At 38.2% G+C, this 14,193-nt stretch overlaps 1 protein-coding gene across 1 annotated transcript; it reads right to left on the bottom strand.

Moving 5' to 3' along the window:
- Positions 1 to 350: 350 nt before the first annotated feature.
- LOC139444663 (uncharacterized) lies at positions 351 to 8,225 on the bottom strand. Its single transcript, XM_071225592.1, has 8 exons — positions 8,174 to 8,225; positions 7,466 to 7,582; positions 4,251 to 4,490; positions 3,875 to 4,054; positions 2,089 to 2,226; positions 1,675 to 1,812; positions 1,350 to 1,464; positions 351 to 468 (listed from the first exon to the last, which is right to left on the bottom strand). The coding sequence occupies exons 1-8, from the start codon at positions 8,223 to 8,225 to the stop codon at positions 351 to 353; spliced, it is 1,098 nt and encodes a 365-aa protein (XP_071081693.1).
- Between the last annotated feature and the right edge of the window lie 5,968 nt (positions 8,226 to 14,193).

Raw genomic sequence — 14,193 nt, 5'->3', positions numbered from 1 at the left:
CCCCAGTGACAAAATGCAATTCCCTGTTTTGACGTGTACCATATGTTCCCATTTTGTTTTTTGTCAGATGAACAATTGACTTGGCTTTGAATGTGTTCGCCAACACAATGTCACAATGTCATAGCAACGCAAACACATGATATAATCGGAATCGTACAATTGACTCTGCTTTTATCAGATATGATAATGGAAAGAGTTTTGTCACTTTCATTCTATGAAGTGTAAACGATACATACCGCATACAAGAACGTTACGTAAAAAAGAATAAGTGATTATTGTGGATTCATTCAATATTCAATGAATTCGTTTCAAAACATTTATCATACAGATGTATTATCTCAGGGAACATATCAAGCATCAGCTAGCTGTGAATAATACGTTTCTGATGTTTGTTCCCGTGTTGCTTCATCCAGAGAGACGTATGGTTCTTCACGTTTCTTTTCTAACGCTTTTATTTTCATCTTCAGGCTGAAACATGCGAAAGTAAAAAATATATTAAAATGTCAATGTGTTGGTAACTATTTGAAAAATGGGAACTATTTTGTGAAACTTGATCATCTTCTTTCCTTTGCCGATAACGGAAACCAGAAATACCCTGGGTGGATGGATTGTTGCTGACAACATTTATTCGAATACTCATCACACAAATAAGAACACTTTTAAATCAACAACTTCAATTCTGTCAATCGGACCACATTCACAACACAATTCTTAATTCTATACATGTTGTATTAGATTATTGCTAATACGTGCTAGGTGTAATTTGTTTATACATTGGTCCCTTGAGAAAAAGATTTAATTATACACAAATCTAAATAATGGACCTGTAATGCCCCAATTTCCAATGGGAAAACTGAATTGGTATAGCTGTTTGAAAAGAAATACACCAGGAACTAACATGTTGATATCTAATTTGTCGACAAATAGTGGAAACAATAGTTATAGTGGACATTCTGTGGTTGAGAAGCGCATGGTGTACGTGTCTGAGTGAGTGAGCAAGATGGGTTTAACGCCGCTTTTAACAGTATTACAGTTATATCACGGCGTGGGAGGAAAGCCCGAAGTGATGCAGGTCTCAGACGTTTACCATTTCGGTGAAACCCACGAGTACGGGTATGGTGCTGACAAACCTAGAAATATAGTCGGGGCGAACCGGGATTCGAACCCACAATCATAGGTTTCTAACGCGCCAAAGGGACGCAACTGCACAGCGAATCGCGGCGCCTTAGACGACTGGGCCAGCCGTGCCCCGCGCTCCCTGGGAAAATGATGAAAGTTACAGTTAAGAACGCTTCACAACTTCACTGTATGTCTTGAAATGTGTGTACTGAAATAAACATATTACTCACCGTCTGATGTATAGAGAAGCCACCAGCACAATGATCATTGTCACAACCCCAATTGAGGCACCAACTGCTAGTGTTATGAGCTTAGAAGCTGGCTGATTATTCTTTCTAGCAGAGGCTGAAAATACATCATTGGGAATTAACTGAAATACAAACATGTAGGAGCGTTTACATGAAAACTATTTCCAATTACACAATAATCCGTATTATGACTTTGCAGCCAATACTTTTCCTCTTTTGGGATTGTACTGCACTTCTGTTATGTCGGAAAAATACACTAGGCCTGCCTTCATTGGTTATGCTGACTAAATACATTACATGTACGTACGTGTTTGACAATTTGCACCGATGAATCCAGGAGAGCATCCACTAGAGCAGCTTCCAGAGATCTTGTCACACACGTCCATGTTGTCCCGACAGTGACATTGTCTGCCACAATCATCACCAAACCAGCCGTCACAGCAAACTATAAAACAAAGGCGATATTTTCACCTCATGTGTGTACGTTAAACGCTGAAATACACAATCATTTATTGTTCAAAGAGGTGTAAATCCACACTCCCTAAGTCGAATATATCATAAGCAAAACTCAAAACTACTCATTTTATTTTTATGTTTTACTGTACTTCTGGCAATTCGAATAAAAGCGAGTTTGTTCTATATTTTGTTTTTCATTTTCGGTAAAACTACACTGCCCCTGCTTTCATTGGTTATTCTGACTAAATACATTACATGGACGTACGTGTTTGACAATTTGCACCGATGAATCCAGGAGTGCATCCACTAGAGCAGCTTCCAGAGATCTTGTCACACACGTCCATGTTGTCCCGACAGTGACATTGTTTGCTACAATCATCACCAAACCAGCCGTCACTGCAAACTATATAACAAAGGCGATATTGTTCACCTCATGTGTGTACCATAAACACTGATATACACACTGATATCGTGTTCAAAGAGGTGTAAATCCATTCTCCCTCACTCTCGTGTAGCAGTAACTTGTAGAGATTGGGTACCCAGCACCCAATGTTCCTTGTAAGTACTCATACCAAAATGGGATATGGGTGATCCCGATCTGTGAATAAGCTGATTGTGTGTCATCGTAACCTCGATTGAGTTGATCACTACTATGTTTCACAAGACTAAATTATTTACAGGCTATTGTGATGAGCTGGAATATTGCTGCCATTGGCATAACACAACGTTCACTTTCATTTCACACTTGTCATTTACATATAAACAATGCATACATGACTCTGGGATTTGTATTGGTTTTCAAATTCAGAATAGTCACAGTGAACCATGGAAATGATCTACAATGTTTCTAAATAACGTGATACAGTAACAGTTTAAAATATGACTTGTATATTCATAACATTGTCTTTATAGGCCCGTGAAGATCCGGGGTAGAATAGGTCTACAGCAACCCATGCTTGCCGTAAAAGGCGACTATGCTTGTCGTAAGAGGCGGCTCACGGAATCGGGTGATCAGGCTCGCTGACTTGGTTGATGCATGTCATCGTATCCCAATTGTGTGGATCGATGCTGATGATGTCAATCACTGGATTGTCTCGTCCAGACTCGATTATTTACATACCGCTGTCATATAGCTGGAATATTACTGAGTTTGGCGTTAACCGACAAACAAACAAAACATTGTAACCGCCTCCTGACTGACTGAGTATGGTTTTACGCCGCTTTTAGCAATATTCCAGCAATATCACGGCGGGGGACACCAGAAATGGGCTTCACACATTGTACCCATGTGGGGAATCGAACCCGGGTCTTCGGCGTGACGAGCGAACGCTTTAACCACAAGGCTACTCGAGAGTGGAAGATCGGTGGTTCGATCACCTGGCCGCGGCATACCTATTTGATAGTAATTTCATAAAGACATGTTAATGATATAGTCGGAATCGTACAGAGTACTCTGCTTTTAGCAGACATTTCTTATGATTATTAAAAGTGTTTTGTCGCTTTTATTTTCAAGTAAAACAGCATGCGAACAATTGCCAAGATACAGAGTGTTTGTTGAAAATACAAGCGTGTGGCGTCTTATCAAGTCGTGCAACATAATTATTATTTTTAAAGAGAGATATATGGAGTTTAAGGCTGTTTATGTCCATGCCAATTAGGGCGTTTTGACCGAAGTCGCTCGTCCGGTTTTACTTGTCTCCTGTCCAGACATGCATATCTAATAGCTCGAAATTTCATAGTTATAGTGCCAACAAGCAGATCTATATTAATTCAATGTACACGTATTTAGCTTTCATGTCAAACACTTGTGAAGATGAAACGAGGATATGTTTTATAAGCATTGCTAAACCGAAAAAGCTTGTTGACTTACAAGAGCGGCAATACCAAATGCTGTATTTTTCATGACACTTTTAAGTTTACAAGCATTTTTTCATTTTGCTCTAGGCATAATAATATTTCCCAAGGGTGCCGTTGTTTCGAATGTTGGTATATTTAATATGAAATACTTCTCATGTAAGTGCAATCTATCTGGATTAAGTGAGGGTACATACCATATATCTGCACCTCACACAGAGTGAGATACTCCTGTGGTGTCCGTATGATAACTGTGTTTCCTGACAGCGGTTGTCTGCAGGTGACGTCAGTGACATCCTGAGGTCCTTCGGTTGGTGACCAATTGTAGCACGTCTGGTTGTCCACCAGAATCTGCATGCCACTATTTCGACCTGGCCCTGTCGTCGTATAGATTTAGTAGAGTTATGATCAATGCCGTATCTTGATGAAAGTCGTTTTGAAGAAGTGCTGCACATATTTGTTTGCTAATGTCACTTTTTGTATACACTTTAAATGGAAACATTAATAACTAAATAACCAAGAGTTTCAAGTTCTGTGTTTTTCATTCTTCATATTAACTGCTATAGTACTCACATGCATTGCGAAGATATAATTTCATGTGGTGGATTTTATCAGAGCTGGTTGTATTTAGCAATACTTTCCATGAGGGTGTCATGTCTCCAGTGTCAGTGTGAGCACATGGACTGTCATTTAAGTGAGTTGAAACTAATCCATCCACCGCGTAGTCCGCTGTCAGGTTCAGTGGCCTGGACGTTTCATACTTTTCGTACCAGACAGAGGTCTGAGCCGCAGGCTTCTTCAGTGCAACGTTTTCTGACAACAACATTCAGTTAACTATATAAATACGTATATGTATTATCAATTTAGATTACATGTATATTAGATTGTTAAGTCGTGAGATAAAAAGGTTAGGAACCAGAGTACCGTGTAGATATGATTGCGTTACGATGGTAATCGAAAGTGTTTGATAAACAATCTGTACAAAAACAAGAATTAACGTAAAACCCTACCACTCCTAAGTCATGGACCAACTAAAAACTGCATATGACAGTAACTCTCAGTACAGACACATTTCTCTGGGCATCCTCACCATCTAACGCCCAGTCATACATTTAATCAGGACGATCTTACATTTATGTAAATCCACATATACAGCCGCGGTTAATTAAACTGACGGAGCGATCGGATGGCCTTGTGGTTAAAGCGTTTGCTCGTCACGCCGAAGACCCGGGTTCCAATCCCGACATGGATACATTGTGTAAAGCCTATTTCTGGTGTTTCCCAGCAGCGATTTATGTGGTAAAATTGCCAAAAGCGTCGTAAAACCAAACTCACTCATTCACTCACTCACTAAGCTGACTCCACTTAACTAGAAATTTGAAAAACTTACTTTGGATAGTACGCCAGAGAACCTAAAGCCACATGTACAGCCTCCACTCAACTAATCACTCGAAATAACTTGCTTTAGTCAGCGTACATGGGAAAGCATGTAATTATTATACTGTGAATATATCTTAAATTTGAAACATGTATTAGATTAACCCCAAGGTTCATCTGTTGTATCGCAATAGAATCAAGAAATTCATTCCTTATTCAATAATGTACAGCCAACTGTCATTACACTGACTCCAGTAACTACAACGAAGGAGTAACTTACTTTAGACAGTTAGCCAGAGAACCTAATTCCACATACACACACTACTGTCATTAAGCTAACTCCACTTAACTAAAAAGAAGGAGTAACTTACTTAAGACAGCTAGCCAGAGAACATAAATCAACATATACAGTCGACGGTCATTAAGCTTACTCCACTTCACTAGAAACACAAAATACCTTGCATTGGACAGTAAGCCAGAGAACCTAAATCAACATCTATAGTCGACTGGCATTAAGCCGATCAACTAAAAAGAAGGAGCTTCTTGCATTGGACAGTAAGCCAGAGAACCTAAATCAACTTCTATAGTCGACAGTCATTAAGCTAACTCCACTTAACTAACACGAAGGAGTAACTTACTTTAGACAGTTAGGTAAAGAACTTAAATCCACATTTAGAGCCTACTGTCATTAAGCTAACCCCCCTTAACTAAAAACACACGGAATAACTTACTTTGGATAGTCAGAGAACCTTAAATCCACAAATACAGCCTACTGTCATTGAGCTAACCCCAATTAACTAAAAACACACGGACTAACTTACTTTAGATAGTCAGAGAACCTAAAATCCACATTTACAGCCTACTGTCATAAGCTAACCCCACTTAACTAAAACACACGAACTAACTTACTTTAGATAGTCAGAGACCTAAAATCCACATATACAGCCTACTGACATTAAGCTGACCCCATTTAACTAAAAAAACACGGAATAACTTACTTTAGACAGTCAGATACTTAAAATCCACATTTACAGTCGACTGTTATTAAGCTTTCTCCACTTAACTAAAAACACACGGACTAACTTACTTTAGATAGTCAGAGACCTAAAATCGACATATACAGTCGACTGTCATCAAGCTGACCCCACTTAACTAAAACACACGAACTAACTTACTTTAGATAGTCAGAGACCTAAAATCCACATATACAGCCTACTGTCATTAAGCTAACCCCACTTAACTAAAAACACACGGACTAACTTACTTTAGATAGTCAGAGACCTAAAATCTACGTAACAGTCGACTGTCATTAAGCTGACCCAACTTAACTAAAACTCACGAACTAACTTACTTTAGATAGTCAGAGACCTAAAATCCACATATACAGCCTACTGTCATTAAGCTGACCCCACTTAACTAAAAACACACGGACTAACTTACTTTAGATAGTCAGAGACCTAAAATCTACATATACAGTCGACTGTCATTAAGCTGACCCCACTTAACTAAAAACACACGGACTAACTTACTTTAGATAGTCAGAGACCTAAAATCTACATATACAGTCGACTGTCATTAAGCTGACCCCACTTAACTAAAAACACACGCACTAACTTACTTTAGATAGTCAGAGACCTAAAATCCACATATACAGTCGACTGTCATTAAGCTGACCCAACTTAACTAAAAACACACGGACTAACTTACTTTAGATAGTCAGAGACCTAAAATCCACATATACAGTCAACTGTCATTAAGCTGACCCCACTTAACTAAAAACACACGAACTAACTTACTTTAGATAGTCAGAGACCTAAAATCTACATATACAGTCGACTGTCATTAAGCTGACCCCACTTAACTAAAAACACACGAACTAACTTACTTTAGATAGTCAGAGACCTAAAATCTACATATACAGTCGACTGTCATTAAGCTGACCCCACTTAACTAAAAACACACGGACTAACTTACTTTAGATAGTCAGAGACCTAAAATCTACATATACAGTCGACTGTCATTAAGTTGACCCCACTTAACTAAAAACACACGCACTAACTTACTTTAGATAGTCAGAGACCTAAAATCTACATATACAGTCGACTGTCATTAAGCTGACCCCACTTAACTAAAAACACATGGACTAACTTACTTTAGATAGTCAGAGACCTAAAATCCACATATACAGTCGACTGTCATTAAGCTGACCCCACTTAACTAAAAACACCGAATACAACTGGTATCTCATTTGTATTGATTTACACCGAGGTGATATGAAACGGCAGATTCGCCAGGTGATACACTCTGAGATTCGTAGGTTGAGGTAAGCATATTGTGTAATAATGATGAAAATGATTTTCTTTGACGAATATTCACTGCATACTCCTCCTCCCGTCATGGTAATTGCTCACGTTTCTGGCATGTTGGACCGAACCATCCCTTCATACATCCGCCATGAACCTCATAGCCACAAGTAGTGGCCGGAGACGCCGTACAGGCACTTGCATAGAAGCAATGGCATTCTCCAGCTGCAACAACAAAAATAGCATCAGTTCAAATTCAAAATACAAAATGAGTTACTCCCCCTTCCTTCAAAACCACGTGTCTATAGTATAGGCCAAATCATTGTAATGCTGTTAATATAGTTACAGCCACTTGCAAAGGTCAGAAACCGACTGAGTGGCATTTCCGTGACGGCTCGGAGTTAGGTAAAATGTTGAAAATTCGAAAAATAATACTTTCTTATCATAACTACGGTATCTGTATTTTGCATATACGTAAAACATGAGTGAATACAATCATATTGAAAAAGTGAGCGAGTATAGTTTTTACACCTCTTTTAGCAATATCACGGCGGGGGACACCCGAAATGGGCTTCACACATTTTACTCATGTTGGGAATCGAACCCGGGTCTTGGGCTTGACGAGCGAACGCTTTAACCACTAGGCTACCCGACAGCCCCCTTATTGAAAGAGGCGCCAACGGAAAATACGCGTTGTCGCGTGAAACATTGGTAATGAGATTGCTACACCCTGACACAATATGTTTTGTTTCATTTGATCGCTTAATTGTTTCAGTGGAATCAAATGCATGTTCAAAATGAAATATTATATCTCACCAAGTGCTGCTGAAAACAGCATATACAGCTCAAACACAACGAGCAGCCACATTGCTGTACGGTCCGTGTAGAGCCTACGAAAACGAAGAACCAAATGATACTTTAATTCAAGAATCCTGGTGTGCTGTCAAAGAAATATCACTCAAATATATGTTTTAAACAATGCTCAAAGCAATTGCAAAGATATTTTCACAATACGTAATCTTTCAGATATCGACAAATATCTGTCACCCAGATCCTGGGGCCTTCAAATTCCTGTTATGTTTGTCTGTTTGTCTGTTTGTTTGTTTGTTGTTTAACGCCTCATTAAGCTGTAGTCCAGCTATATGACGGCGGTCTGTAAATAATCAAGTTTAGACCTGACAATCCAGTGACATGGGTATCAATGTGTGAAGCCCATTTCTGGTGTCCCCCGCCGTTATATTGCTGGAATATTGCTCAAAGCGGCGTAAAACCAAACTCACCCACTCATTCGGATTTTAAGCAGTATTGTGTTGCTCACAGTTTACTTAAAGCTGACACATACAGAATGTCGTCACAGGGTACTTTTATCGGTACTTAAAAGTGGCCCAATTTGCAATTTATGCAGTACAAAATATCGAACAACACGAAGTAGTGCGTTTTGTTCAAACAAGTCGTATATTAACTATCAATTTTAAACCCTCAGAAGCGAATTTTAGCCTCTACATCAATTTAATAGTTTTAGGTAGACCTAGAGCTGCGGGACCGCAATTTTCGGGCACCGTTTCTTTTCAGAGCATGACGTCAACGCATTCCAGACTGACGTCATAGCTCCAAAAAGAAGTCATATTTATCTCACAACTAAGAGAGTCCACGTAGAGACAGTGCCACGCTTGGTTGGTTGGGGTGTTGTTTAACGCCGCACTCAGCAATATTCCAGCTGTATGACGGCGGTCTGTAAATAATCGAGTCTGGACCAGACAATCCATTGTTTGACGTCATGAGCACCGATCAACGCAATTAGGATACGATGACATGCATCAAGTAAGTCAGCAAGCCTGACCACCCGATCCCGTTAGTTGCCTCTTACGACAAGCATAGTCGCCTTTTACAGCAAGCATGGGTTGCTGAAGACCTATTCTACCCCTGATCTTCACGGGTCAGTATTAAAGAATTATCTATGAACTTCAATCATTATAACGGCGTATGCCATACAAGGAGATATTTATGGGTCTTCAGTCAAAGCAGCTGTGAATGAAAATTTGGAAAAAAGTGGTATTACTCACCTACATACGATTGGTAGTCGCGATACTTCTACATGTGAATGGAACGACAAATACCAGACATGTTCATGTAGGTCATGGTTACATTCAATTTGAGCAAATCAACCAACCACTAACCCTTTCCCTTCTTATCAGGACATATATTGCACACGGAAACAATAACTCAGCCATTGGACGCATGTATTGGAGTCAGATGCTAGTTAAGGAAGTTTGTGGGTTTAGTTTCAGTAAGGAAGTATCTAATTATTTCATCATCCGCATTGATATGATGAAGCAGTTATCTCCTCGCCAGTTGTTGATTTCGTCAAATGAATCATTGAGCCAGGAATGCAATGATTTAAATGCTGACAAAATGAATAAACATATCTGGAACAGAGTAGACTGTTCATGTGGACAATTATATGCTACGTCTATTGCCAATGAAGTTTATCACCCCATGTTATAGCATTTGTTTCATATAAAAGATAGAAACCAAATAAATGGTACAATTAGTTGTTATGAATTAGCTTTACCTCTGTGACATATCACACAACTAAATGTGAATATGTTTATCAAATAATCAATTACAGTAATTAACCTAGTGCCCTTATTAATACACAATTTAATTACGTATTGGGGTACAATATATAATACACATATACACGGAATGATTTCTTATTTTGTCAATTTAATCATAACCCAAATCATACAAATCAAGTGTGAAAGTAGTGACTAACTGTATGATCAAGGGTATAAATACTTAATTGTATCTATTAATCCTAATAGTATAACAATAAACCCTGTATATATACTGAGCATATGTAGATACATCCGGATCTACGACCGCAGCCATATAATCAACAAGGAAAGTATATTAGATTGAATTACAAATGTGCTATCACTTAAACAAAATTTTCCGTTATCCACGTAAGCCTAAACCTGGGAGAAATAAAGTTCTGTTCTGTTCTGAAGACGCCGTCATGATTAGTTGGCGCCAGTCTAGACTGTCCAATCAACGTGAATATACAAACCGTGATGTTACTTGACCAGTTGATGACACCTGTCAAACTGAAAGTGCCCCTGGTCCTCCACCCACCATGTGTAATACTTTAGCGTACTTGATTGTTTAATTTGCAGTTATATCACTGTTAGGCTGAGTGATGAGAGAATACATTTTGTTGTTTTTGTTAACGATCGTTTCCATTTTCAACGTGGTAACCTTATAAGTGACTAACTTTTTTATCATGATGAAATGAAACATATCAAATAATCAGAGGGACTGACGATCGCATTTTTCGCATAAATGTCAAGCTCGCATTAATTTCATGATTTACTGAAGATAGATTTGAACATTTCTGAGCAACGATCATGTTTGGGTAAGGGAAGTAATCTTGTCTCCGCTTGCAGTTGGATTCAGTTCCGAGATCGCAGCTTGACTGTTCGGTACGGCCGAAAGGCAGCATCCATGTTGTTCACGCTCCGCTGATCACTGTATTCTGCTTATGAGCCGGGATGCGCATGAAACACGGGTGTCAAAACGAATATATTTACCAATTATACGGACGGTCAATTAGCCAGTCCAAGAGACAATACCCTGGTTCTACCACCTTTAGGTGTAATTACGTCGCATGCCCCTGATTCACGGTTCGTCTGATCTCCCGTCATTAAACCACGATGTTTATTTACCTGGAGCCTCCGACAGCGCTGACTTCCTGTGTACATGTACGTACATGGCAATAAATGGTTTGACAGTTGTTTGACGGAATCAGTCAATAATTATTGACACGGTGATGTAATTAAAATTTGTCACTTTTCACAACCCCTATTTTTATTTTTCTATTGTTCAGCTGTATTTTCGACCAGTGTTATATGTATAAAAAATCTTCTCTTGTATTTATAAACCAAACCTAAAAACGTTATATAAGAACAATTGTGTTTTTAAACCGTAAGTTTTCTATTAAAACAACCATGCAAGTAAGATTTCAGCCGTAATATTACTTTAGTCACTCCACAGATTACACATCTTATATGCTGCAAACGCAGCGAATGTAATGCTACTACGTCACAGCTGCCTCGGTAATTAAGGGCTGGAATGTTTTTGTGAAGGCAGTTAGAGCAGACGAATTTCAGCCCTCGCTGTATTATGACGGTCGCTAACCATATATGTGTATTTTTACTGTTTTGGGCTTGATTTGATTGTCCTTTGGTGAAAACAAATGTTCAATTGTGAAAGCAAACCCTTTTCCCCTGAACGTTAAAAGACAGCTGACTTTGTTCTTGTCTGAAATATCAACGTTTGGAGTCGTTTATATATTCGGAAATCCATATTATGGTTAATATTTATAATATAATATGGACAATGGTAAAATTCATTATCACAGTTTAAGTGCTATTCACAAATGTATATAAATCTACTTCGTGAAGCATGGCAATAAATGTATGCATCTGATTCTTCATTTGTTCTGTATTCTTTGACGAGAATGAGTTTCGTTAATGATGATCACTCTCACAGATTTTTTGATAAGAGGATAGGACTTTAACTGGAGAATAGTTATGAAAAAAATATATATAAGTATAGGCGGTCTGTGCACATGTGGTGAAACTGATACCTCATTGATTTGCTAATCGGGACTTGGAAATCATAGTCTGTCATTAAATTGATTTTAAAATATATGGTTTTGACTGTAGTACGTCCTGACATCATAATATTATGTTGTAAACAACTTATCTTATCTTATGTTAAGTTAAACAATTATTGATAACTTCCTGAATTCCAATTGTTCAATGAACATAATTATTCACAGCTCTGGCGTGAGACAACAATAAATTAGATGTTACCAAAGATTGTCCATTTTATGATCTTAGGCACATGTCGGCGCACTTACACGTGAGCCGTCAAGACGACTGTCTGTTTTGTAATTAAATGGCAGCTGCCATCCAGCCAAATACTTAATCTTGAGACCTATTAGTTGTCTCATAATTAACCAAAACATTAGCCCAAGAAACCAAACTCTAGCTCGCAAACACCCCTTACTCACCCCAATATCCCAAAGAATAACTAACTACCTCAATGAACACCAAACTCAAAATCTTAAACAAAACTGCAAAGAATCAAATATCTTCACCCCTAAACTCAAAATACCCAAAATAGATACAACGCTAGCTAACCAAATAAATAAACAAACCGACCCAAACATAGCTAAAACCACCAAACTTGCATACATACACGAAAATTGGCCAAATGGGTGTCACATATACACTGACGGATCTTCAGACCCGATCTCCAACCACACAGGCTTCGGAGTCCATACCACACAACCAGTTATATCCACACAATCTTACCGACCCCCTAACAACCAATCTATATTCACGGCCGAACTTATGGACATGGCCTCAGCCCTGCATAACCAACAATCTAAAAACAACAATAAAATCCTAATTCTCACCGACTCCCTTAGTGGACTACAAGCCCTCCAAAACTAAAATACCCCAAAACGACCTAAATTAATAAACCAAATACTTAAAAGCTCCAACGACCTAACAAAAGCAGGCAAACATGACCTTCTTGTGGATCCCCGGCCTCGTAGGAATTTACGGCAACGAAAGCGCCGATAAAGCAGCTAAATTATCTCTTAAAATACCAGACATAAGCCTAAACCTACCCATCTCAAAATCAGAAATTAAAAGTGTAAACAAACAAAAAATAACCAAAAATGGCGTAATCAATATCAAAACTCAAATAGCCACATCAAAAAAGTGCTCAGAAAACCACTAGCCAAACCTAAAATCCTACACCCCTCTAAAAAAATTGACAGATTAATTACAAAACTCCAAACAGGACACACGAACCTAAATAACCACCTAAATAAACCTCAAAAATAAAAACACTAAAAACCACCCCAAACTAATAAATAAAATAATCAATAGCTCAAACAACTTAACTAGGGCAGGTAAACAAATAGAGTTCATTTGGACCCCCGCCCACGTAGGTATCTTTGGAAATGAAAAGGCAGATAAAACAGCAAAATTATCCCTTTAACTCCCAGAAATAAGATTAAACTTACCCAGCTCAAAATCAGAAATCAAAAGTCTCACTAAACAAAAAATCAACAAAAAATGGCAAAATATATACCAAAACTTAAATAGCCAAATCAGGAAAGTACTAAAAAAAACCCTAAATAAACCAAAAATACTACACCCATCCAAAAAAATCGACAGAATAATTACTAAACTACAAACAGGCCACACCAAACTAAATAATCACCGTAAAATAGCTAATCTACACACAACAGGAAACTGCCCACATTGCAAACAACAAGAAACACCAGAACACGTACTCATTCACTGCACACGCTACCAAACACACCGAACAACACTACAGACCACCCTAAATCTTAAAACCGGAATTACACTAGAATCAATCCTAAATCCACAAAATAAATTAGAAAAATTCAAAGCCTTAGGTTTATACCTAATTAAAACAGGACTAATTAGTCGCATTTAAACCCCAAATAAAATCATAAAACCAAAACTACCTTATCTAACAACCACCTAACACACACAGCTCCCTTAGTTCGTCCCCCACCCACTCTTGGCATTCTTTCCAAATCTCAAAATTTCAAAATTACTATATAAGCAACCCCCAAAGCCCCTAATTCATAGTCTTTTTATTGTTCAAATTACTGATAAAACATATTTTAACTTGTTCCTTCTAACCATATTTCCAAACAATTCCAAACCATTCCAAACCATTCCAAGTCATTCCAAACATTTCCAATGTTGGAAATATGTTTGGAA

Source organism: Haliotis cracherodii, unplaced genomic scaffold (genome assembly GCF_022045235.1).
Source record: "Haliotis cracherodii isolate W230 unplaced genomic scaffold, xgHalCrac1.p SCAF_6, whole genome shotgun sequence".
Taxonomy (NCBI): Eukaryota; Metazoa; Mollusca; class Gastropoda; order Lepetellida; family Haliotidae; genus Haliotis; species Haliotis cracherodii.
Note: the sequence above shows the minus strand (reverse complement) of the source record. Positions and strands in the feature narration are given on the sequence as shown.

Coding starts and splice junctions, on each gene's coding strand:
- LOC139444663 (XM_071225592.1), bottom strand. CDS start 8,225: ATGTGGCTGCTCGTTGTGTTTGAGCTGTATATGCTGTTTTCAGCAGCA. Junction 7,583..8,173: donor GCTGTTTTCAGCAGCACTTG/GTGAGATATAAT, acceptor TTGTTGTTGCAG/CTGGAGAATGCCATTGCTTC. Junction 1,813..2,088: donor CGGTGCAAATTGTCAAACAC/GTACGTCCATGT, acceptor TTTGTTTTATAG/TTTGCTGTGACGGCTGGTTT.